Raw genomic sequence first — 27,369 nt, 5'->3', positions numbered from 1 at the left:
TGACAGTTCAGAGATGTCACTAAACCCGCCCGAAGATGTAAACAATCATGCAAGAGCAGCGCCTATGAGACGGAGGGGGTCAGACAACTGATTCAATCAGGAAGGAGGTACACGGCTCGTGTTGTCTGTAGTTCAACCAGGCCTAGCCGATCAATACGGCGGTTCGATCGCGTGCGCATTGTTAATTTTTTGCAAGGAAGGGCTCTCAACAAGGGAAGTGTCCAGAGGTCTCGGAGTGAACCAAAGCGATGTTGTCCGCACATGGAGGAGATACATAGAGACAGGAACTATCGATGACGCCCCGCTCAGGCCGCCCAAGGGCTACTACTGTAATGGATGACCGCTAACTATCGATTATGGCTCGGAGGAACCCTGACAGCAACGCCACCACGTTGAATAATGCTTTTCGTGCAGACACAGGACATTGTGTTACGACTCACACTGTGCGCAATAGGCTGCATGATGCGCTACTTCACTCCCAACGTCCATGGCGAGGTCCATCTTTGCAACCAGGACACCATGCAGTGCGGGACAGATGGGCCCAACAACATGCCGAATGGACCGCTCAGGATTGGCATCACATTCTCTTCATCGATGAGTGTCGCGTATGCCTTCAATCAGGCAATCCTCGGAGACGTGTTTGGAGGCAACCCGGTCAGGCTGAACGCTTTAGACACACTGTCCAGCGAGTGCAGCAAGGTGCAGGTTCCCTGCTGTTTTGGGATGGCATCATGTGGAGGCCGACGTACGCCGCTGGTGGTCATGGAAGGTGCCGTAACAGCTGTACGATACGTAAATACCATTCTCCGACCGATAGTGCAACGATGTTGGCAGCATATTGGGGATGCATTCGTCTTCATGGACGACAGGTCATGCCCCCATCGTGCACATCTTGTGAATGAATTCCTTCAGGATAACGACATTGCTTGACTAGAGTGGTCTGCATATTCTCCAGACATGAACCCTATCGAACATGCCTGGAATAGATTGAAAAGGGCTGTTTATGGACGACGTGACCCACCAATCACTCTGAGGGACCTACGCCGAATCGCCGTTGAGGAGTGGGACAATCTGGACCAGCAGTGCCGTGATGAACTTGTGGATAGTATGCCACGACGAATACAGGCATGCCTAAATTCAAGAGAACGTGATACTCTGCAGGTCTCGCTGTATGGTGGAACAACATACAGTGTGTGGTTCTCATAAGTAATAAAGAGGGCGGAAATGATGTTTATGTTGATCCCTGTTCCAATTTTCTGTACAGGTTCCGGAACTCTCGGAACCGAAGTGATGCAAAACTTTTTTTGATGTGTGTAGTTTTACACCTGTAAATAACTTCAACAGGAAGCTACAGCGATCAGATATCACTAGGAGAAATTTTCGACTGTAGATACCATTGACACAAAGAAACCACCCGTTTCACAGTATTGTCAAAGAAAATGTATTCGGTTGTTTTTTAGTAACTTGATGGTGTTCTACTACGCCAAATCTGACACTTCAACACATGTAAATTTTTTGTGAAATCTAACACCTCCATTGGGGTGACGCTTTTAACATTTAACATTTTAAATGATGAAAGCCTCCCACGCAGCTATTGAACATAAACTGAATCTACAACGAACACGGTAGTCGTTTCGTTGGTTTCTATGTGCGTTGCGTATGGTGGCCGATGCGAGAGAGCGTCACCGCTTACAGGACAAAAACCATACGCACAGTGCCGGTGCGTCGGAAGTTGCCATCAGGAGACCAAAACATCAGCGCGAATGTGCATCACTCAGCAGCGAGGACAGCTACAGGTGCTCCTGGGGGTGGCTAACCGAGTCTGAGTGCCAAATACTGTCTGAGAAAACGGAAAAGACATTAATCATAAGCCGGCCGAAGTGGCCGTGCGGTTAAAGGCGCTGCAGTCTGGAACCGCAAGACCGCTACGGTCGCAGGTTCGCATCCTGCCTCGGGCATGGATGTTTGTGATGTCCTTAGGTTAGTTAGGTTTAACTAGTTCTAAGTTCTAGGGGACTAATGACCTCAGCAGTCGAGTCCCATAGTGCTCAGAGCCATTTGAACCATTTTAGAGCCATTAATCATACACCGGTAACTAAAGTATATAAGAGAAATAGCTGGCTGAGCGACAGAAGTAGTACCACGGACAGGATGGAGCGTGTCAAACGCGTGATTGGCTGGCGCTTCTCAAGAAGTGTTTGTTTAGCAGAATGTCCCATCTACTCTAACACGTAGACATTGTACAACTCACTTGTCACGTAGGTTTGGCGGCCTCCATTTCTAGTGGAGGGCGGCGGAATGCAGGTGACTTACAGGTGGAATCGTATGCCGTCTTGGTAACTGCTACAGATGTTCGAACATCCATTTACATGCCATTGAGAGTTGTGAGATTATTTTGCACTATCTTACTGTGTGATATATATTTTGTTACGACTATCGTACTAAACACGCTCATACTTGCAGTGGGGCCTACTTACCTAAAGTTGTGTTAGAAGTATTTGTAATATGTGACTGGTAACAGTAAATGTAGCGGGCACATGTATGTTGGAGTGTTCAGGCTCCTAGCGACCTGAGCATAATATTAGATTGCTCCGTAAGTTCGTAGCATTCTTTTTTTTAATTTTATATACAGGATGAGTCGCTTAAGAAGTAACACCCCCATTATTCCGGGGGCGACTGCACGTATCGACAAGCGGTGTTCGGCGAATCATAGCCGACTATGTGGCACATACTTCGGTACATGCACAATAATCACAACGTTTATATTGACCGAGATAATGAGGCAAGTACATGATTTTTAAATGGGACGCTATACTTCTTTTACCATCATTCGAACGCTCGGGAAAAGACGCGTATAATGATGTAACGCATGTTGCTATTGTAACTCAAACTTCGCTTAAAAGACGCTGGGAAAAATTGTACGATTGGAGGTCGAGGCGGTCGAAAGTGGCTGCAGACTGTAAACACGCCTCGCGCGACCCATGGGCAGAGTTGCCGTGCTCTGTGCAGCATGCACGGCCTACGCAACGTCGGTAAATCTTCATCCGCCCTCTTTTAGGAAAAGTTTGAATCACAATAGCAACGTGCGTTACATCACTATACGCGTCTTTTCCAGAGCGTTCGAATGATGGTAAAAAAAAGTATAGCGTCCCATTTAAAAAACATGTACTTGACTCATTATCTAGGACAATATAAACGTTGTGATTATGGTGCATCATGTACCAACGTATGTGCCCCACAGTCTGCTATGATTCGCCGAAAACCGCAAGCCGATACGTGCAATCTCCCCCGGAATAAACGGGGTGTTACGTCTTACGCGACGCGAGATGGTATTCCGAGAGATAAGTGTTCATTTATCGATTGTCATTTTTTTATTTCTGGTTCAGAATTGATCATTCATATTGTCATTTGGATATAGTGAATGGAACTGTGGAAGCTAGAAAATGAAGTGCCAAGTGTAGAAATTCGAACGTTTCCTACATGTTCTTCTGTCTGAGTTCAAAACAGGGGCTGACGGCAGCGGAAGCAACCCAGGGACATTTGCCCCGTGTATGGGGATAACGCCAATGGACAGAGCACGACAAGAAAATAGTTACCTCGTTTTAAAGAGGATCGCTTTGACTTTAGTTCAAAATGGTTCAAATGACTCTGAGCACTATGGGACTTAACATCTGAGGTCATCAGTCCCCTAGAATTCAGAACTACTTAAACCTAACTAACCTAAGGACAGCGCATACATCCATGCCCGAGGCAGGATTCGAACCTGAGACCGTAGCGGTCGCGCGGTTCCAGACTGAAGCGCCTACAGCCGCTCGGTCACACCGGCCGGCGCTTTGACTTTAGTGACTCTTCACGTTCAGGAAGACTGTAAAGTGAAGAAGAATATATTAATGACGACTAAATTATCTGTTACGTGCATCTTTTGTATTTATTAAACCTTGCCAAAAACGCTCCGAACTTACGCACCAACCCAGTATATTTTTGTCATTGTATTTTCAGAAGTCTCGTTGTAGGTCGGCTAATGACAACCAATATGTACGCCTATAGTATCGGGCACCAAACTTCTCCACCCGGGTAACGTTTCTATCTATTACACAACAGCAGAATCAAAAAGCAAATAGTACGAGCGACACTGAAGCGAAGCTTACCTCCTTGAAACGTCTGTAACCAAAACGCAGTAACTGTATGTAAATAAGGTATGACGTGAGTAGCTTGAGTGCAGCTGCGGGCGGTTTTTATGACCCGGCGGCTCGGTGTTTCAGAGCGCGGGGAGGTGGAACCACACCGCACGGACGACTTGTTCCTGCTGCGCTTCCTCAGGGCACGCTGTTTCCACGTGGAGCGCGCGCACAAGCTGGTGAGTACTGCGGCAGCCTCTGGTGTCATACTGGGGCTCTGTTGCTGTTTCCCTACATTGTGCGCCTGTGCTGTGTGATCGTAATTATCCTCGTTTAATTCTTCAACTGCAGACTGCGCAAGAGAACCAGTTACGTATTAGAACGCAATGTTGATTTGCGTCATTTGAGCCGCGCGGGATTAGCCGAGCGGTCTCAGGCGCTGCAGTCATGGACTGTGCGGCTGGTCCCGGCGGAGGTTCGAGTCCTCCCTCGGGCATGGGTGTGTGTGTTTGTCCTTAGGATAACTTAGGTTAAGTAGTGTGTAAGCTTAGGGACTGATGACCTTAGCAGTTAAGTCCCATAAGATTTCACACACATTTGTTTGTTTTTTTTGCGTCATTTGATGCAAAAATCAGCCTTTTCTTCAGCTTTTGTGCACGTTCAAAATTCCTGTTTCCTGTCGCCATCTTTGAATAACATTCTACATGTGATTTATTTACTTATTTATTTATTTCATTTAGCCTCACTACATTAGGGCATTAAGGCTCTGTGTTACGTCAGACAAGGAACTGTACATGCTAAAAAATATGAAGTATCATTCTATATTTCTGCCTGGACTTGTGTCCCTGTAAAGGTGATAAGAGATAATTACCAACACAAATAACACCTATTACTAACATTATTCTTATTACTATTATCATTTCTTTCCTTTCTCAGACGTTATGTCTGGTTAAAAATGGAAAGTGACGCGGACCTTGATCAAGCGTGACTTCCTTTTAATTGTACGGTATATGTTACATTGCATTTAGGAACTTTCGGGCCACTGAACATGTATCAATAATTACAGATTTCTGTAGTTGTATATATACGTTTGGATGTAGCTGTATTGCGTTGATGTACTGATGGATATTATGTGATATAACTCCTGTAGTTGATAGTATAATTGGTATAATGTCAACTTTATCCTGATGCCACATGTCCTTGACTTCCTCAGCCAGTTGGATGAATTTTTCAAGTTTTTCTCCTGTTTTCTTCTGTATATTTGTTGTATTGGGTATGGATATTTCGATTAGTTGTGTTAATTTCTTCTTTTTATTGGTGAGTATGATGTCAGGTTTGTTATGTGGTGTTATTTTACCTGTTATAATGGTTCTGTTCCAGTATAATTTTTATTCATCATTCTCTAGTACATTTTGTGGTGCATACTTGTATGTGGGAACGTGTTGTTTTATTAGTTTATGTTGTATGGCAAGTTGTTGATGTATTATTTTTGCTACATTGTCATGCCTTCTGGTGTATTCTGTATTTGCTAGTATTGTACATCCGCTTGTGATGTGATCTATTATTATTATTATTATTATTATTCACGTTTTCGAGCCTCCGATGTACAACAGGGTCATTTTCAGAGTTCTGTTCTAGCTTTTCTTTGTGCCTATATTACTTTCGTTCTCTATGAATGCGCTTCATCATCCTTATCTTCCTTTACTGCACCGATCCATTTTACTGTTTCAGTTTTACTACAGATTTCCGCAAAATATCACTGCCCGGAATGGATTTTTTCACATCCGAAAAAACGATGGAGTACTTTCCTCTTTCTGTATTTGCTCTTTGTATATTCATATTGTCTTTAGTTTGGACTTAAATTTCTTCAATGTCTCCAAGTTTAGAACGAGTTTCCAGCCCCATAAAGAAACTCTGATTTCGTTGCTGTGCCGTAGTGTTTGTTTTGTGTGTTTTAAGATGAATTTTCATGTTGCAGATATCTGTTTGCATTCCTAAAAACTGTTTCCATTTTGTGGTGACGAAATTCACGATCAATCTTTCCTAGGCAAGTCTCCTGTATGGTTACTCCTAAAATGATTTGAAGTGAGGTTCTCTCTCAGTTTTGAAGGATTATATTGTTAGGCGTGGCAACGGTCTTGCCGCAGTGGATACACCGGTTCCCGTGAGATCACGGAAGTTAAGCGCTGTCGGGCGTGGCCGGCACTTGGATGGGTGACCATCCAGCCGCCATGCGCCGTTGCCATTTTTCGGGGTGCACTCAGCCTCGTGATGCTAATTGAGGAGCTACTCGACCGAATATTAGCGGCTCCGATCAAAGAAAACCATCATAACGACCATGAGAGCGGTGTGCTGACCACACGCCCCACATCCTCAACTGAGGATGACACGGCGGTCGGATGGTCCCGATGGGCCACTTGTGGCCTGAAGACGGAGTGCATATTGTTAGGCGTAAGACAGCCAAATTATTGCCAGACATGTAATTTCTTAATGATATTTTGAGAATTGCTTTTTCTGCTTTTATTTGAATATTGTCTTGTGCTGAGTGAAAGTCCTGGCGTAGAATCGTTAGGTCTCTGCGAAAGCTAGGCAGTTTATCTTAATATCGGTTGTTGCTGATTCGATTGTTTCGTCAGTTTTAAGCATAATTTTAGTTTCGTCACTCTTGGATTACGTCTCCTAAAACACATTTGGAAAGTAATGAAGAGAGTCCATAATCTTGTTTGACTCCTGTATTGATTTCAAAATGTTCCGAAATATCTCCCCTGACCTTTACCTTACATTTTTTCCTGTTCAGTGTTTCGCCAATAATTGCAGTGGTTTTGTTCTCTAAACCTTGTTCTTTGAGAATATGGAATACAAACTTCCAAAACATTCAGTAAATAAACCGAAAAAATCATACAAAGCAATGTCTTCTGTGTAAAAGGAAATACTTATATTTTCCTTTACATAAGGGAAAAATGAAGCAGTCACACAAAGAACAGAATCACAGAAGTCATGTTGACTTGTGGAACTGAAAGGTCAAGATTTATGTTCTTTCCTGATGCTAATGTGCTACTCTGGCAGTTAGGGTCGCCTTTTCTCACAAGAAAGATTTTTATTATTCGCGTTCACACACAGACATCTAAGCTGCAGTCGTACATCGTTTTAATTCTCTGCTTAATCTTCATGACGCAGTCCTCGGCTTTGTGACGGTTGTCCTTCACACCCATAGCCTGTTGGTATTTTCCATTTTCCACGTAATGAGCGGGCACGTCCGCTACGCTCAATTCTATTAGAAGAAATGAGCCACGTTTTTACTTGCGTGGTACGTCCTTGGCACTAACACAGGCTTTCCCAGTAACTGGAATTTCTATTTGAGGAGCGCATCAGGAACTGAACTGCTTTATTAGACAAGTTTTGCAGCGGAATATCTTTCGGTTGAACTGTAAAATCACGACGGAGACAGTTGATTTTTCCTCATTGTTTGTGGTTAATTGTTACCGTCCTTCAGAAATTTGTGCAGTCAGCAGTCCTTTTGTTGTGATTATATTGAAAATGCTATGTTTGAAATTTGGTTTCATACTGATGTCAACACTGCGCCTTCATTTATATAAACGCGGTTACTTTTTTTTTTTTTTCATTGGAGCTTTTCTGCATTATATCAATAAACCATTTTGCGATGAAACATTAACTACTGACATTAATACTTGAAAACTGGTTGTAGAAATATTCATATGGTTACAGTATTTTTTAATATGTTGTTCCAGTATTCATGTTACAATTTTTTTGTCGAGTGCCAGAACGTGTGGATAATGAGTTTTACGTACAGGGTGTCCAGCGAGGGAGTCCCTGATTTCAAAATTAAGTATCTCGGAAACTAATATTGATAGACGAGTGCGTCAAACGGTACGTTGATTGTGAACGCTTTCAGAATTTTATACAAAAGTTGCGAAATAGTTCGAAAAGTTGCTAACAGATCGTGCTAGAATCACAATACGTAGCGCCTATAGACAGTGCGCCGCTGCTGAAATACGGCAATTTCACCGTTGAAACGTGAGATAAGGTTAACGTGTCCCTCGGGTACTGGAATCCCACAGATTAGAACACAGTCCTACAGCAACAAGGCCAATTTTCAAATTTTATTTAATGTTCCAAAAGGCCAGGATGCGAAAAACATTAGCAAGCTGTATGGTAAATTCCAACGGACAGGCAGCGTGGTTGGTGATCTTGATGTGTCGACAGAAGTGCCGACACAGTGTGGTTTGAGGGGACCGCAATGCACGCTATAAGCTCACGAAGGATGGCGTGAGGTCTGAAACAGGATACGTAATGAATGCTATAAAGAAAAGTACGTAGCTTCTGGAATACTTAACTTTAATCCATCCTTGTTGTACATCTGGAGATTGTGGCGCTACAAGTGAGACTCTTTAGATACAAGCTATGTAAGGCTAATGGCGCCTTGCTAGGTTGTAGCCATTGACTTAGCTGAAGGCTATTCTAACTATCTGCTCTGCAAATGAGCGAGGCTTCGTCAGTGTGCATCGCTAGCTACGTCGTCCGTACAACTGGGGCGAGTGCTAGTACGTCTCTCTAGACATGCCGTGTGGTGGCGCTCGGTCTGCTCTCACTGAAATTGGCGACACGCGGGTCCGACATGCACTAATGGACCGCGGCCGATTTAAAGCTACCACCTAGCAAGTGTGGTGTCTGGCGGTGACACCACAGATCTAGCGTGGAATGTTGACCCCAGGCAAACCGTAGCTACTCCTGAAAATGTCTACACAGTTTCTGGAATTATTGAGCAAAAGCCAAGGAAATCTGTCGGAACAGCAGCAGATGCTGATTTGAAGCGCTCCAGGACGCAGAAAATGGTGAGAAAGAGGCTAAACTTGTTTCAATCCAAAGGCACCAGACCATACGTATACGAGCTGTACGACAGAGGGCTGACATTGCGACCCAGATTATCGCAATGGTTAATAGTGGTGGATTTGATATTGGCTGTATCTGATTCATAGATGTAGCACTCTCCCACCTGAATAGTCGTGAGGAAACAAAACTGATGATTTTGGAGTTCCAAAAAACACGCATTTGTGTGAAGCGAAACCACTGTATTCTCCGACAGTTACTCTTTGGGTTTCTTGATGCAGCAGGCGCATTATTAGCCCCTTTTTCAAGGGAGAAGCGATTGCTGGTGAACGTTGCGTTGTAATTTTGGAACATTTTGTCTCAAAACAGCTAACATCAGAAGATCGACCAGCCACGGAGTGATTCATGAAGGATGGGCCCAGATCACGTTGCAGAGAACAGGTGTGTTGTGTTCTTGATGAATAGGCCTACTTCGAGAATAGAGTCACTGCGTCGGATTATTGCAAATTCACTGGCGCAGGGATGGATCGGGCTGCGTATTCACTTGATTCGATTTCTTGTGCTCATTTTTTTGTGGGGGCACATCAAAAGACACTCTCTACCGGAACCATCCCACCATGCTGGACGAACTTAAATTTCCATTGAGACACTACAGGTTGTAATGGCAAATTTCGTTGTTCGTTTGCTCCACCTCTGTTCTGCGAGTGATGGACTTGTCGAAAAGACTGCGATGAGACAGCAAAGATTGCTTGCAGAGGACAAGTTCAATTATTCACGCTGATACTGTAAAAAGTGGACAGCGTACAGTGCCGTCTATTAGCTTTTCGAACTATTTCGAAACTTCTGCACAACTTCTGTATAAAATTGTAACATCTTTGACATTAATCACGGTCTCCTTGGCTGGACACCCTGTATTATGTACAGTGTGGATGGGTGAGTGGATGACAGATGGACAGGGACAAAATGCTTCAGACTTCAATGACGGAGCTCATCTCCTACATTACAGTTTTAACTGGTGTAGCTGCATTCGTTCCAAAATATAGTGTAAGTGGTGCTGGAGACCTCGAGCGATAGTGAATATTTCACAAACAGTGACGTATTTTTGGTGTCAGACTGCTGTTTACATAACTGACAGGATCCCGTCACAAACAATTCCATGTTACAGACTCAGCGCGCCATAAAGCTCGGATGCTTTCATACAGTCTTATACAGACTACAAAATTAAAACAAGGATAGTGTTACGAAGAAATAGGTTCTCAGATCGGTAAACTGAACTGGCGTTGCAGTCTAAATAAACGACGACCAACGAAGAGGATAAGACCGAGAAAGAAAAAGACAAGGATAACTTATCTGCCTCATGCTGGCCCAACCTTCACAAAGATCGGTATATGTCTATGAAGTTGTTAATCTATACAAGGTAGTCAGAAACAGTCCGAAAACCTTTAGGGTGTTGTAGGGGAGGCTGTGCTGGGAAGCAACTATTCCGAAACAAGCTTCGTGCGTTGCGCGGTTTGAGTTACTTAACATTGAAGTTAAATAAATTTAAGAAATTTAGGCTGCCTGCCAGAGACAGTGTTGCCAAACGTGTTCTTTAGTTAAATTTCTTCAAACCGAACAAACGTGGTTTGCGTACAACTAGCTTAAAACTGACACTTTAGAAAACGGCACATTTTTAACTGGAAATGGGCATTTGAACATGTGGTAACTCAGGGATCTATAGATTTCTGTGCATTACCGCATTTTTAACGGCCAGCGTCCTTGCCACAGTGGTAACACAGGTTCCCGTCAGATCACCGAAGTTAAGCGCTGTCGGGCTGAGCTACCAATCGGATGGGTGACCATCCGGTCTGCCCAGCGCTTTGGCAAGCGGGGAGCACTCAGCCCTTGTGAGGCAAACTGAAGAGCTACTTGACTGAGAAGTAGCGGCTCCGGTCTCGTAAACCGACATACGGCCAGGAGAGCGGTGTGCTGACCACATGCCCCTCCACATCCGCATCCAGTGACGCCTATGGGCTGAGGACGACACGGCGGCCGTCGGTACCGTTGGGCCTTCCAAGTCCTGTTCGGACGGAGAGAGAGAGACCACATTTTAACGCTTGAAAGTGCTTGAAATAGCGCTCGTAACAACCTGATTGGCTAACTTCAACGCTAAATAACTCGGAAAAAGGGCAAAATATCCTATTTTTTTCTTAAAAATTATTTCTCATCACAACGTCCCCTACAACAAGCTTAAAAGCTCTACAGACTGTTCCTAATCACCCTGTATATACGATTTAGGAGACAATCTGAGTAGCTCTCTGTGTTGTTTACAGATGATGCTGTAGTTGACCGTCAAAGGTAAAGTCATCAGAACAACACAACGAATTAAAAAATTACTTAGAAAAGGCTGCCTACGCTACGCTTGTCCGTCGTCTTCTGGAGTATTTCTGTACCGGATAGGATTGACGGAGGATGTCGAAAAATACAGAGAAGTGCAGCTCGTTTTACGTTATCACTAACTAGGAGAAAGTGTCAAGAATGTGATAAACAAAAAGAATTGTTCAAATGGCTCTGAGCACTATGGGACTTAACATCTGAGGTCATCAGTCCCCTAGACTTAGAACTACTTAAACCTAACTAACCTAAGGACATCACACACATCCCCGCCCGAGGCAGGATTCGAGTCTGCGACCGTAGCTGCAGCGCGGTTCCGACTGAAGCACCTAGAACCGCTCGGCCACAGCGGCCGGCGATAAACAACTTGGGGTGGCATTCACAAAAAAAAAGGCAGTTTTCATTGCTACTAGCTTTTTCAAGAAATTTCGATCACGAACTTTGTCTTCCTAATGCCAAAATATTTGGGTGGCTCCCATCTACATAGGGAGAAATTAGGATCGTGATAAGAGAAACAACAGATCGCACGGAATTGTGTATTCCCTTTTCTCACATGCTACTAGAAGTGGTCTGAAACTGGTGTTATACACGATGTATCAAATACCTTAGTGTAAACTGTAGACTAATTATGCAGTAACGTGGCACTATATGTATTTTATTCTCCGTTTAAAATATGAAAGTCGGTGTAGGTCTCCGAAAGCTTGGCGTGTACCGCACTCGACGCGAGTGTGGCCTGTCCTAAGTGAGGCAGAATGTTAGAACAGTTGAGGAGATGTGCAGAAAGATCAATGCCACACGGGACTAAGACAATGAAGAAAACTTTGTCACCGAGCACTGCTTAGAGTATAATCGTGAAATGAATTGCAAGAAGACATAATCGTGGTACAAATGTAAAGATTCTAGGACAACGCAATTAAATATTTTATGGAAACATACACGTCAGAAAACCCAATAAATGGGGAGGGCTTCAGTTGAAGAAAGCCCTTCAGTTTATTAAGATCTTGGCGACCATCTCATTTATCAGAGTTGCAACACACAGAATGAACGCTGGTTTCAAGGAATAACAGTGCGGAGCTTTGAAAAACAGATTTTCTGCGAAGATGTATCAGTGGGCATAGTGCGCACCGGAAGTCATACTCGCCCATAAATAGCAGTGCGACGGTAGCACTGCTTCAGTCTGGCTGGAGTCCAGACAGCGGGTACGGTGGGCAGCTGATACGGTTGACTGCAAGGGGTAATAAGAGGCCCGGAGGAGCATGTCCCTCCTATCGCTCTCTTCTCCGTCCCGCGACTGTCCATAGACCTATTTGTGTTATTGGTCTCCTACTTTACCAGTAGGCTGTAACGTCCGCCTTGTTGTGTGTCGTTCACTTTTCATTTACAGCACCAGAGCTGAAGCGGAATATTCTAGTGAAACGTGAATGCAGGTATCATCCACATTAAATAAAATAAATGGACGAGAAAATCCTACCATTGGCTATTTTGAAAAGACTAAAACGAAACATTTATCGTAGCAAAAAAATAATTTATGTAGTTGCCTACACAGCACCAGTCTTAATAAACTGTTGATGCTGCAGTTAGTGGTACCTACACATGTAACTGGAGGATTTGACCGATATCTTTTCGGAAGTATTGGCGCACTGAAGACTTAGCACAACCTGATATATTTACGTCAGTCAAAACTGTTAGTCAGTGACAATTTTCAAGTAGTAGCATTCATGAAAATGTTTTTACAACAGCACCTACTATCGTGTTCAGACCATGTCACTCGACTCGCGGTCACTTACTGTCGCGCGAGACTGCTACGGTCGCAGGTTTGAATCCTGCCTCGGGCATGGATGTGTGTGATGTCCTTAGGTTAGTTAGGTTTAAGTAGTTCTAAGTTCTAGGGGACTGATGACCTCAGAAGTTAAGTCCCATAGTGCTCAGAGCCATTTGAACGAAACTGGGTTGGGGTTGGGTTGGGTTGTTTGTGGGAAGAGACCAAACAGCGAGGTCATAGGTCTCATCGAATTAGGGAAGGACGGGAAAGGAAGTCGGCATTTGCCTGGATCGATTTAGGGAAATGACGGAAAACCTAATTTAGGATGGCCGGACGCGGGATTGAACCGTCGTCCTCCCGAATGCGAGTCCAGTGTGCTAACCACTGCGCCACCTCGCCCGGCGGATTAAAACTGTGTGCCGGACTGAAACTAGAACTCGGTAGAGCACTTGCCCGGAAAAGGCAAAAGTCGCGAGTTCGAGTTTCGGTCCGGCACACAGTTTTAATCCGACCGCAAGTTTCAACAGTTATGTAGCGAGCTATTCAGTGTAATGATCACTAATGCAAAATAGACGCTAAAAGTACTTACGTAGCACATAAGCTATTGTGGTTTCTCTCTAGGTCTTCGAAAAGGAGGATGATCTGGGTTTAATGTCCCGTCGACGATCGGATCATCGGGGACGAAGCATAAGCACGGATTCTGGGGTTGGATGGAAAAGGGAATTGACCCTGTTTACAAAGGAACCATGCTGATATTTGCCTTAAGCGGTTTTAGGGTAAATCCTAGAGAAACTAAATCTGCGTGGCCGGATGTGGAGCTGAATTATAGCCCTCCAAAATATGTCCCCAGTGCATCCGCCCCTGCTCCCTCCTGTTCGATCTTCGTCTTCGGTTTTTCATTAAAAGTTTAATTGGCGATTATGTTCTACAGAATAAAAATTAAGCTAATTGGTTCCAGACAGCAGAGATAGCTGTAGAAATGTCACTTCTGAAAAACAGCAGTCTTACTTCCTTGTCCTAATTAGTCATAAAAATGCCGGAGATTGACGAACAGGCCCGCTATTAAATCGCACCTACACCCACTGCCGCCCTGTAACTGTTGCAAGTCTAGATTGCCCTCGGTGTGCTGAGTCATGCAATTACCGGGTGCTGCTCAAAAAGAGGTGATATAACCCTGCAATGCGTGTGACAGCTGTTCCAAGCATGTTAGTTGTTCTGCGAAGTATGTGGTTACCTCATTGACAAACATGGCCCATTTGATGTCTGAGTGGGGAAAGACAGGAAATTTTAAACAAAATTGTAATCCATTTATGTGATCTTATTTTCAAATTAGTAAAATTTTTGAGAACGTCGTGTTATGGCTGGTCTAACATGCAGAATCGTCAATTAGCATCCGTCGGAATTAAACAGCCGAGAAATCGTGGCGTATAGAAGCGTTTTGTCCCAGGATACTACTTCGGCGTCAAGGTCAGATTCCAATGCAGTGGCCGTACTCAGTACAAGCCGTGCGGCAGTGGCCGTTGTGACCGAGCGGTTCCAGACGCTTCAGTATGGAACCGCGCGACCGCTGCGGTCGCAGGTTCGAATCCTGCCTCCGGCATAGATGAGTGTGATGTCCTTAGGTTACTTAGGTTTAAGTAGTTCTAAGTTCTAGGGGTCTGGTGACCTCAGATGTTAAGTTCCATAGTGCTCAGATTCATTTGAACCATCTGATACTGGATCCCCCCATCTCTTCCACATTGGCTCCCATTCCCTTATCTATCACGTCATCAGACAGTTCTTCCCCTTCGTAGAGGCAGTGTACTTTCCACCTATATGCTATTTCTCTGCGTTTAACAGTGAAAACCTTACTGCATTCTTAATGTGACGCATTCGCTTTTAATTTCAAAGAAAGACTGTTAAGACTTTCCTGTGTCCTAAATCTGTCCTTCCGACAATCATTTCTTTTCAGATTTCTGCACATTTTTCCTGCAGTCATTTCCCCTTGGAACTCCTACACTTTCTGTTTATTTCATTCCTAAGTGTCTTGCACTGCTGTATTCTACTATTCTCTTTAGCATGTTTTTATTTCATTCAACCGATGAATTGAAGTATTTTTTCTGGCACCCAAAGGTTTTTTTTCTTTTTTTCAGTTATATTCCTTAGGCATAAATACCTCTTTCCAACTTCTAAGATGCCCTCGTAAGAGATATCCACTCCTCTTCAGCTGAACTGCTTGCTGTGATAACGAATATCATAGTATTTACTGCCTTAGGCAGCTTGAAACACATCATAATTCCTCAGTGATACAGTATCTAATTCAGTTCCACGTTGATTCTTCCAGACTAATGTGTTAATCTTAGGTCTACTCTTCGTTACTAAATTGTGATGTGAATCTATATCTGTTCGTGCTCACGGCTTTCAGTGCACAGTTTGACGTCTGAATCTCTGCCTCAGTGGGACTGACTCATCTGTAAACTTAATGTGTGTCCAGTTTGTTTCACATTATACGTCGTCCTCTTGTGATTTTGGAACACTGTATTTGCTGTTACTAGCTGAAATATATTGGAGAACTGAACCTTTCTCTCCTCTCTTATTCCCACTACCGAGCTCATATTCTCCTGTAACCCTTTCCTCTACTCCTTCGCCTATAACCGCGTTCCAGTCCCCAGGACTATTAAATTTTACTGAACTACCCGTTATATACTTTCTCTATCCGTTCACTTTCTGCTTGTGACGTCGACATGTATATCTGAACCGCTGTTGTTGGCGTCGGTTTGCAGCCGAATCTAATAACAGCACTATCACTATACTGTCCATAATAACACTCTCTGCCCCATTTTCCTTTTGATCACGAATCCTGCTCCCATTATACCATTTTCTGCTGCTGTTGATATTACCCTATACTGATCTGACGAGAAATCCTTATCCTGTTCCCTTTTTCACTTCACTGACTCCCACTATATCTAGACTGAACCTTTGCATCTGCCTTTCAGATTTTTTAGCTTCTATACCAGATTGGCTTCTGGCTTTCCACGTTGTGATTCGTAGACCATTATCCTGTTACCGGTTATTCAGTTTTTCCCTCATTGTCACCTCCCCCTGACAACCCCCCCCCCCAGAGATCCGAATGGGGGACTAATCTGGAATGTTTCACCAACAAAAAATCATAATGACACTTTCCAATTGCAGGCCACATGCTCTGCGGATACACAATACGCTAGAGCACTTGCCCGCGAAAGGCAAAGGTCCCGAGTTCGAGTCTCGGTCCGGCACACAGTTTTAATCTGCCAGGAAGTTTCATATCAGCGCACACTCCGCTGCAGAGTGAAAATCTCATTCTGGAATATGTACCTCAATTGTTTCCATTGCGGTTATGCATCTTCATGTCGTTGATCATTGCTTATTATTCCGCCTTTTACGGTCAGTTTTTCTCCGCAGGTGCTAAAGGATGCCCTGAACCTTTGTTAGCTCCTTTGTCCTCTTTGATGAGGTCGTTGGCAGTAAGACGGTGTGCCGGAAATCTTCGGCCGTCATTGCTGATGGTTTTACCCTTTCCTGGCAGTGAAGCAGAATCCTCATCGTAATACAGTACACCTGGGACACAAGCTACGTGTCACGCGTGCAAGAGCTCGGCACTAGTGGTGGGGAGCTCGTGAATGAATCGTTCAAATGAACGCTTCACTCCAGTGAAGTGTGAACTAACCACTCAGTTTCAATAAACTGGTACTTCAAACTCTTCAGAGATAGCACACTCCTCACTTTTTTCTAGTTCACTCACTCTCTTCTCCTCTCCCTCTCCCACTACATCTGCGCTACGTCACTCATCCTCCCTTCACTTCAATCCTCCCTCTATTGCCTGTCGACGAATCGCGCGGTGTTTGTGGAGAACGATAGGTTTACGAGGGTTGGGTTGGTGAGGGGCGAGGGGAAAGCGGCGTCAGTTTGCTTTCTGCAGTGCTGACATTATTAACCGTGACTATTTGTGCAGTTATACTTAGCGTCTACGGGTAGCCTACCGTTGGCAGCGCTTGCAGACAAATGAATATTAAAGATACAAACGAAGAGGCTGGCTGTGTGAGCACGCACAGCCAACATGAAAATAAAAGGTTTCTTAATAACACTGAAAAAGGGTTTTTACCTGAAATCGTACCAATGACTACAGGTGACACTTTACGTTTTGAAGGAGGGTTACTATTCTCAACAAAAATAAAATCTACAGGAAAACTTCTGAATAATTACTTAACGTAGGTACATAGACTTTGTGACAGTGGTAAACATACTCATTCTATTTTGGATTAAATTTTAAAAGGAACATACAATTGGACTGCATTTCGTTGGTAGCCCTAGTTTTCAGTCCATGAATACAACAAATAATGTTTCATTCGGCAGATAAAGACTTTTTTGGGCGCTTCATGAGAAAATGTCGAGCAAGATTAAATACAATATACCTTCTTTATATGTGACAGGCTTCTCTGTTTATTTTTCCTTTGTCCCCTTCGACCATGCTCTATTTAACTCAGACGCTGTAAGAGCTTAAAACGTTGCGTGCACGTTACTGCATAGTTCGGCCATCTGTTGGTAAAATTATGAAGTATTACGAAGCTTCATTGTACGAGCGAGGCGAAGCGAGCGTAGCCGCGGCTGAGCGGCGAACTGGGCAACTTCGCCAGGCTTTCGTACTTCATGAATGAACTACTTCATTTGAACGCTTCACGGCAAAGAGTGAAATGAATGAAGTAGTTCACGGGAATGAACGAGTTCGACCCATCTCTACTCGGCACACGAGATGGCGTAGCGGATGCCCGAACCGCGCATTGTGACAGATGGGACAGTGACCTTCGTATCTCTGCGCCGTTGTGGAGGGGTCAGCGGGTGTAGCGACCCGTGCGCTGTTCGCCGGGCTGCTGTCGGCGACGCAAGCAGGTTCCACACGCCCTCCGCGAGTTGCGCGACTGCTTTCTCCGCTGGCCGTTCGCTTCCTCCTACTTCCGTCCACACTCCGCAGCCTCAGGACCGACTTCAGAGGCGAGCCTCCTCCACACTTTCTCTCTGTCTCCCTTCCGGAAGTATCAGTTTCTAACTTTTTATGCGAGCAATTTGTTTCGCGCTGGACGCCTTGCATAAGCGGAAAATTACAGTACGTGCGCCACCTGAATGCATGGGTTGGCGCCCGAGCTGTGCATCTACGGGGTGACTCCGAACTCCACTGACAAAATATCGGAACTTGTTGACATTTTCTGAATACTTTGGTACAAGCGAGCCGCAGTCTCCAGTGCCTCATTAACAAAAAAGTAAATTTTGTAATTGATTCATTCGATTTTCCCTTTGTTTTTGTGAAACTATCTTCACAAACGCAAAAAGGTCTGTTACGTGCAATCAAAAATACGTACAAACGCAAAAGACAAAATACTGTGACAACTCTCAGATACAAAAGCTCTGTAAATATTTTCTGGCCGTACCTTTGTGCTCTTCCTGTGGCTGTAGGCCAACTTCCTGGCAGATTAAAACTGTGTGCCGGGCCGAGAGTCGAACTCGGGCCCTTTGCCTTTCGCCGGCAAGTGCTCTACCAACTGAGCTACCCAAGCACGACTCACGACCCGTCCTCACAGCTTTACTTCCGCCAGTACCTCGTCTCCTACCTTCCAAACTTCACAAAAGTTAGTCTCGGTCCGGCACACAGTTTTAATCTGCCAGGAAGTTTCATATCAGCGCACATTCCGCTGCAGAGTGAAAATCTCATTCTGGAAACATCCCCCAGGCTGTGGCTAAGCCATGTCTCCGCAATATCCTTTCTTTCAGGAGTGCTAGTTCTGCAAGGTTCGCAGGAGAGCTTCTGTAAAGTTTGGGAGGTAGGAGACGAGGTACTGGCAGAAGTAAAGCTGTCAGTACCGGCCGTGAGTCGTGCTTCGGTAGCTCAGATGGTAGAGCACTTGTCCGGGAAAGGCGAAGGTCCCGAGTTCGAGTCTCGGTCGGGCACACAGTTTTAATCTGCCAGGAAGTTTCATATCAGCGCACACTCCGCTGCAGAGTGAAAATCTCATTCTGGAAACATCCCCCAGGCTGTGGCTAAGCCATGTCTCCGCAATATCCTTTCTTCCAGTAGTGTTACTCCTGCAAGTTTCGTCCGCAGCTCGTGGTCGTGCGGTAGCGTTCTCGCTTCCCGCGCCCGGGTTCCCGGGTTCGATTCCCGGCGGGGTCAGGAATTTTCTGTGCCTCGTGATGACTGGGTGTTGTGCGCTGTCCTTGGGTTAGTTAGGTTTAACTAGTTCTAAGTTCTAGGGGACTGATGACCATAGATGTTAAGTTCCATAGTGCTCAGAGCCATTTGAACCATTTGAACCTGGAAGTTTCGCAGGAGAACTTCGCGAAGTTTGGAAGGTAGGAGGCGAGATACTGGCGGAATTAAAGCTGTGAGGACGGCGCGTGAGTCGTGCTTGGGTAGCTCAGTTGGTAGAGCACTTGCCCGCGAAAGGCAAAGGTCCCGAGTTCGAGTCTCGGTCCGGCTCACAGTTTCAATCTGCCAGGCAGTTTCATATCAGCGCACACTCCGCTGCAGAGGGAAAATTTCATTCTGGAACTAAGAGGTGCATTCAGAGTGTAACATCTTCGACTTTTGTTTCCAGAACTCGAAACAGAAACTCGTTGTTTTGAAAACAGATATGCGCTCGTTGTAAATGCGTGGCAGAGGTGACAGCACTACACAACACAGAGATATCTCGCGGCAGCGGCGAGAGTAAGAACTGTTTCTTTACACCTAAAATAGTGACATTTTAGTTACAAGAACAGTGGATAATCCATGCTTTTCTCCGTTTGCGTGGTGTGACACTGATTGAAATTCGTAAATGAGAGATGTAGTGACGGAGTCATGGGTACGTCTGATGTAGGCCTACATTCGTGGATGCAACAGTTTAAGAAAGGCAGCACGTCGTGTGAGAACAAACCAAGACAATCTTGGCTTCGCACAACCGGTCTGACGACGAGATAGAGCGAGTGGAGAAAGTTGTTCTTGAAGATTGCCGAATGAGTGTGGAACACATCGCTCCCAGCGCTGACATTTCCGTGATATCTGTGCACGTAATCCTGTGGGGATACCTGAAGATACGAAGTGTCCTCCAGGTGGAACGTTGCAGTTTCTTCGTGACAACAGCTTTGAAAAGGTTTCTCATGCTTCCTACTCACCTGATCTGGCTCCCAGCGACTTTTGGCTGTCTCCAACAATGAAAGGCAGTCTCCCTTCCCATACTATTGTGTCAGCGATTTTCCAGTGGTCAAACCAGACTACTAAAAAGCGTTCGCAGCGATGAGGGAATCACGACTTCTACGTTGTGAAAGATCTGTACGGCTGGAGGGGGATTAGGTACAGAAGTGACCCAAGTTTGTTTTCATGTGATTAGCACGTGAGAAAAATATTGGAGGTGTTATAACTTGAACGCACCTCGTATTAAGTGCTACCAGGAAGCCGCATGATACACAAGCACTATTAGCGGTAGTAGCAAATGGCCAGTGAAAAGACGCCGTTCTGCTTGGAGCTCATGAGATCGAGAAGTCGGTTAGTAGCCCTCGTAGGGTGTGGAAACAGGGTGGTGTGCCCTTGGTGGCGGAGCTGGTGTTCTCGTAGTGAATTCCTGAAGGCTAGAGTAGCTGATCCTTCGTGAATAACCGGGTTACTTGCTGCAGTACAGCAGAAAGAGAACACGAAGCGTTTTCGCGGGGCGGGAGGAGAACTGTGCTTAGGTACTTAATCGTCTTTCACGGAAAGCGTTGTGGTATAGTGAGCTAGTACCTCTTCAGTAAAGGATACACAGATTAGAGCAGTGTGTGAAGCCACTAGCAAGCTGAAGGAGGTGTTAATACGCTAAACGTGACGGGTTAATTCAGGCCAATAAATTCCATTTGTTTTCGTGCCCAAATGAGCGTACTGTTTCTATATGGTTCTTTCCCTATTGACTCTGAACTGTGTTCCTGTTGTGCTGTTCTCGTGGGGAGCGACGTGTTCCACACTCATTCGGCAATCTTCAAGAACAACTTTCTCCATTCGCTCTATCTCGACGTCAGATCGGTTCGTGCGAAGCCAAGATTGTTTTGGTTTGTTCTCACGCGACGTGCTCCCTTTTTTAAACTGTTGCACCCACGAATGTAAGCCCACATCAGACGTATCCATGACTCCGTCACTACATCTCTCATTTACGAATTTCAGTCAGTGGCACACCATGCAAACGGAGAAAACCATGGATTATCCACTGTTCTTGTAACTAAAATGTCACTATTTAGGTATAAAGAAACAGTTCTTATTCTCGCCGCTGCCCAAGCTCTTGGAATCCATTCTTTCCTGGCGCATCCATCACCACCTCCGCCAAAACCACCTCCTCCTCAACACCCAATGTGGCTTTCGACCTTCCTTCTCTGCCGATGACCAACTCCTCCGCCTCACTCATCTCCTCTCCCTCCAGCTTAACTCCCGTCGCTCCGCCATTTTTGTCTCCCTTGACCTCGAAAAGGCCTACGACCGTGTCTGGCATCCCGTTCTCCTGTTTAAACTCCAAACCTACGCCTTCCTATCAACTACATCCGTCTGATGGCCTCCTTCCTGTCCCACCGCCCCTGCTATGTTACTGTCCACAATGCCAATTCCCACACCTTCTACCCCTCTGCAGGTGTGCCCCAGGGCTCTGTCCTCTCCCCTCTCTTCTACCTCCGTATACGGCAGATATGCCCCAACCCCTCCCCCCCCCCTCTCCAGTACACGTCTTGCAATATGCTGATGACACCGCATTCCTCGCCCTCGCTCCTACCCTCCAACGGTCCCAACGCCTTCTCCAGAATCACCTTGACCTCTTTGCTGCATGGTGTAACCAGTGGCTCCAGAAAATCAATCCTTCCAAGACCCAGGCAATCATCGTAGGTCGTACCACTCGCTCCTTCCGGCTCCTGGATTTCTCCCTTACTGTCTGCGCCCGTCCTGTTCGCCTCACCCCCACCCTCACCTAGCTTGGCCTCGCCATTGACCGTCACCTCACCTGGATCCCTCATCTCCGCTCCATCCAATCCAAAGCCCACAACCACCTCCGACTCTTCAAACTCCTCTCTGGCTGGACATGGGGGTTGCACCCCTCTACCACCCTCCACACCTACAAATCCTTAATCCGTCCCATCCTCTGTTATGCCAGTCCCGCCTGGATATCTGCCCCCCCCCCCCAAATTCTATAAGTCCCTCCAGATCCTTGAGCATCATGCACTCCGCCTCGCCTTCTGTATACGCCTCCCGTCCCCCACGCGGATCCTCTATGACCTCATTCCTTTCCCCCATCTGCTCCTATTCCTCAAACATATCTGCATCTTCTACACCTCCCGCCGCCTTGATCCCCCTCACCCCCTGGTTGCTCCTCTCCTCTCCCATCCCCACCCCGTGCCACGTCTTCACTGTTATGTCCCCCATGCCCTCCATCTCCACACCCTTCATCTCCTTTCCCAAGGTGGCTTCCATCAACTCCCCCTCCCGGATGATGCCCTCTCTCCCTCCATTTATCCCTCCTATCAACTCTGATCCTCACTCCCCCTCCTTTCCTCTGTCCTTTTCCCAGGCTCCCTCTCCCCCCCCCCCCCTTCCCTCCTCTTTTTTCCCAACTCCCCTCTCTCTGCCCCCTTCTCTCCCTCGAGTCCTTTTTGCATTTCCCTCCTCTGCCTCTTCTCATTCCCTCTCGCGTCTGCCCTGCCCCTCCCCCTCTTTATGAGTCCTCTCCCTTCTTGGTTCCCCCCCATTTTCGTTTTTTCCTCTCCTCCCTCCTTGTTTTTCCCCTCCTCCAGGTCCCCCCCCCCCCCCATCTGCCTTTGGCTCGGGAGTGTCATATTTGTGCCGCCATTTTTGTGCAGTGTTTTACAGTGAGTGTTCTTTGTTGTGTCTTTTGGGAAGTGTAGCGAACAGCCATCATACTGTCGCTGGGTGTGATTTTTTACCTCTTGCGAACAGCAACCAGACTGTCGCCATGTTTTTTAATTGTGTGTCTACTATGTTACTTGTCTGATTCCTGTGTATGTCATCAACATTGCCAACCCCTTTTGCTTTCTGTTTTAACTTTTCGCATTTTTACGCCATTTTACACTTCAAGTCACCATTTTATCGCCTGTTTTTCTTGTTTCTTTCTTCTTCTGTAGGCTGTAGAGCAGCGTACTAAGCTGCTGCCACCCCGCCCCCTTCGGGGCGGGGGGGGGGGGGGGGGATTGAAAATCAATAAAGAAAAAAGAAAAAAAATCTCGCAGCTGCCGCCAGAGACCTCTGTGTCGTACAGTGCTGCCATCTCTGCCACACATTTACAACCAGCTCGTATCTCTTTTCAAAACAACCAGTTTCTGTTTCGACTCCTGAAAAGGAAAGTCGAAGATGTTACAATTTGAATGCACCTCTTAGTTCCTTTGCCAAAGATACTGTAACACAGCAGCCGTCTCGGGAAGTTACTCGACCTGTAAGCCAGTCACGTAAGCTCCGGTCACAATCCATGGAAGTGCTGTTTCTATATGGTTGTTTCCCTACTAACTCTGAACTGCGTTCCTGTTGTGCTGTTCTCAGTTTACGGTGATGTGTGAACTGTTAACGGTGTAAATGATCCAGTCAGTTTGTCCTATCTCGGTATCTTTCCAAAAGTGGCTAGAGTGCTACAGGCCCTCTAATTATTAACTTCGAAGTAACGAGAAGTTTAACCCTGTCTCTCGGGACAAAGCAAGAGTCGCGACCCCATTTAAAACTGCTTGTGTGGTGTAATGGTGCAGACGATTAAGCCGGGTCCACCAGTAATCTTCTCCCATTAACTCCACGGAGCAGTACGTTAAATTTTGCTCATGCGACGCACATCGCCAAGAGTGCGTGGATTCTAGCCGTGGCCGCGAGTGTGTTTCCGCACGGCGCTACGCGAGCTCCCAAGTACGGACGAAAGAAACTTTACAGTACTTTGGTGTGGTTGCAGTCACTGCGGAAACAGATCAGATGTCTCTAAATCAGGCAGAAAATCCAAAGCGGTTCTGGTCGTTTGTATAAGTTCACCAACAGAAAGACACAAACAATACCTTCACTGCGTGGTAGCAATGGTAATGTTACTAAAGGCAGTGCCGCTAAAGAAGAATTACTAGACACGGTTTTCCGAAATTTTCACCAAAGGGATTATAATTGTGAAGAACTTAAAAGGGAACGATGTTGTGGGGAAGGCAAATCAAAGACGAAGTTTCGTTTGCAGAACAAAGCGCAACAGATCTACTAAAGAGACTGCCTACACTACGCTTTTCCGTCCTCTTCCAGCGTATTGCTGTGCTGTATGGGATTTTTACCAGACGGGATTGACAGAGGACATCGAAAATGTTCGAAGAAGTGCAGTTCGTTTTGTATTATCGCGAAACAGGAGTGAGTGTGCCACCCATATGATAAGTGAAATTAGGCGGCACTCATAAAACGAAAGTCTTTTCCGTTGCGTTAGGATATTCTCAGGAAATTTCAGTCACAACGTTCTCCTCAGAATGCGAAAATACTTCGTTGGCACCGTTCTACATAGCAAGAAACGATCATTATAATAAAATACGAGAAATCAGAGCTTACATGGAAAGACTTAAGCGTTCCGTTTTCCGACACACTTTTCGAAAGTTGAACAATAGATCAATAGCTTGCAGGTGGTTCGAAGAAGCCTTTGCCCGGCATTTAATTGTGAATTGCAGAGTAGTCATAACATCAAGATATAGATACGTTACCGTCGTTCTGCCTCTATCACTGCATTCAGTGAGGGCTACGCGAGAGGCGTTCAGTGAACTTGAAAACAAAGTTCTATCTACTGACTTGGCAGAAAATCGTAAGAAATTTTCGTCTTATGTCAAAGCGGTAGGTGGATCAAAACAAAATGTCCAGACACTCTGTGACCAAAATGGTACTGAAACAGAGATGACAGACTAAAGGTCGAAATACTAAATGCCTTTTTCCAAAGCTGTTTCACAGAGGAAGACGGCACTGTAGTTCCTTCTCTAGATTGTCGCACAGATGACGAAATGGTAGATATCGAAATAGATGACAGAGGGATGGAAAACAATTAAAATCGCTCAAAAGAGGAAAGGCCGCTGGACCTGATGGGATACCAGTTCGATTTTACACAGAGTACGCGAAGGAACTTGCCCCCTTCTTGCAGCGGTGTACCGTAGGTCTCTAGAAGAGCGTAGCGTTCCAAAGGATTGGAAAATGGCACAGGTCATCCCCGTTTTCAAGAAGGGACGTCGAACAGATGTGCAGAACTATAGACCTATATCTCTAACGTCGATCAGTTGTAGAATTTTGGAACACGTATTATGTTCGAGTATAATGACTTTTCTGGAGACTACAAATCTACTCTGTAGGAATCAGCATGGGTTTCGAAAAAGACGATCGGGTGAAACCCAGCTCGCGCAATTCGTCCACGAGACTCAGAGGGCCATAGACACGGGTTCACAGGTAGATGCCGTGTTTCTTGACTTCCGCAAGGCGTTCGATACAGTTCCCCACAGTCGTTTAATGAACAAAGTAAGAGCACATGGACTATCAGACCAATTGTGTGATTGGATTGAAGAGTTCCTAGATAACAGAAAGCAGCATGACATTCTCAATGGAGAGAAGGCTTCCGAAGTGAGAGTGATTTCAGGTGTGCCGCAGGGGAGTGGTTGTAACAATGGAAAATCGTACTGAAATGCAGGAGGATCTGCAGCGAATTGACTCATGGTGCAAGGAATGGCAAGTGAATCTCAATCTAGACAAGTGTAATGTGCTGCGAATACATAGAAAAATCCCATATCATACAGCTACAATATAGCAGGTCAGCAACTGGAAGCAGTTAATTCCATAAATTATCTGGGAGTATGCATTAGGAGTGATTTAAAATGGAATGATCATATAAAGTTGATCGTCGGTAAAGCAGATGCCAGACTGATTCATTGGAAGAACCCTAAGGAAATGCAATCCGAAAACAAAGGAAGTAGGTTACAGTACGCTTGTTCGCCCACTGCTTGAATACTGCTCAGCAGTGTGGGATCCGTACCAGATATGGTTGATAGAAGAGATAGAGAAGATCCAACGGAGAGCAGCGCGCTTCGTTACAGGATCATTTAGTGATCGCGAAAGCGTTACGGAGATGATAGATAAACTCCAGTGGAAGACTCTGCAGTAGAGACGCTCAGTAGCTCGGTACGGGCTTTTGTTGAAGTTTCTAGGACATACCTTCACCGAAGAGTCAAGCAGTATATTGCTCCCTCCTACGTATATCTCGCGAGGAGACCATGAGGATAAAATCAGGGAGATCAGAGGCATACCGACAATCTTTCTTTCCACGAACAATACGAGACTGGAATAGAAGGGAGAACCGATAGAGGTACTCAAGGTATCCTCCGCCACACACCGTCAGGTGGCTTGCGGAGTATTGATGTAGATGTAGATGTAGAACCCATGCATGAGATCCCTACCGGCCAAATGTTCATCTGTAAATGTATCCATACTGCTGAGCATCAGTGTTAACGGACAGCTGATACTGCCGGGGACATATACCCCACAAAGAAACAAACTGTACTAAAGATCAGGTTGAGGATGAAGAGTAAAATGAATATTGTTGTTGGCAGCCGCAAGTACCGTGAGTGAGTCGAAAAAGTTCGATTCCAAACAAGACACACGCCGCATACTGTGTATATTCAAACTGGCTTATTTTCTGTTTTGCAACTGGTTGGCTGATTTTTCAGTCTCTTCAGATTTGCACAGTTGCTGATTCGCAGCCATGTATAAGATTTTTAATCATAAAATATCTCCGAGCAAGTCATGAAATTCATGTTCACCCTGTATGTTCAGCAAGCCAACATAAGCTCGTGTTACGCAGAGTAGGGCAGTACGTCTCGCGCAACGTCACTCAAGCAGTCGCCCTTGACAGCCAGGTTGCTTCCCTTCAGGGAACTCCTCAGGTTTTATGATGACAGCTCCGGTGCTATTTTCCTTCTAAGAGTCTTCGGGTGCTACTTCTGCTGGCTAGTCAGGCCGTTAGACGGCATATGAGGTGGAACCTTCATTGCTATCGACAAAAATATTGTCTATCAAGGTCGGAACCGAATCTGACTGAAGGACCTCGACACGACTAGCAGGCCTAGGTGAACTCAAGTTAATTATTAAACGTTTCTACCGTCCAACCCATTCCGCCACAACAGCTACCCATATCGTGCATATTAGTTGGAGCCGATTTCAGTCTGTCGAGTACAGACGACGACGCCTATGGATTCACAACAGGTGGTACGGGGAGTCTGGTGAAG

General features: G+C 45.5%; 1 protein-coding gene across 1 annotated transcript in view; it reads left to right on the top strand.

The window, feature by feature from the left end:
• The window catches only part of LOC124595947 (clavesin-1-like), a 220,311-nt gene that overhangs the window by 104,065 nt on the left and 88,877 nt on the right, over positions 1 to 27,369 (top strand). Inside the window, exon 3 of the mRNA XM_047134869.1 lies at positions 4,263 to 4,357. Within this exon, the coding sequence (XP_046990825.1) occupies positions 4,263 to 4,357 (95 nt within the window). The remainder of the gene's footprint in view (positions 1 to 4,262; positions 4,358 to 27,369) is intronic.

The sequence above is a fragment of the Schistocerca americana genome, chromosome 2 (genome assembly GCF_021461395.2).
Source record: "Schistocerca americana isolate TAMUIC-IGC-003095 chromosome 2, iqSchAmer2.1, whole genome shotgun sequence".
In the NCBI taxonomy this organism is placed as follows: Eukaryota; Metazoa; Arthropoda; class Insecta; order Orthoptera; family Acrididae; genus Schistocerca; species Schistocerca americana.
The sequence above is the reverse complement of the archived record's forward strand: the minus strand, read 5'-3'. Positions and strand labels throughout refer to the sequence as shown.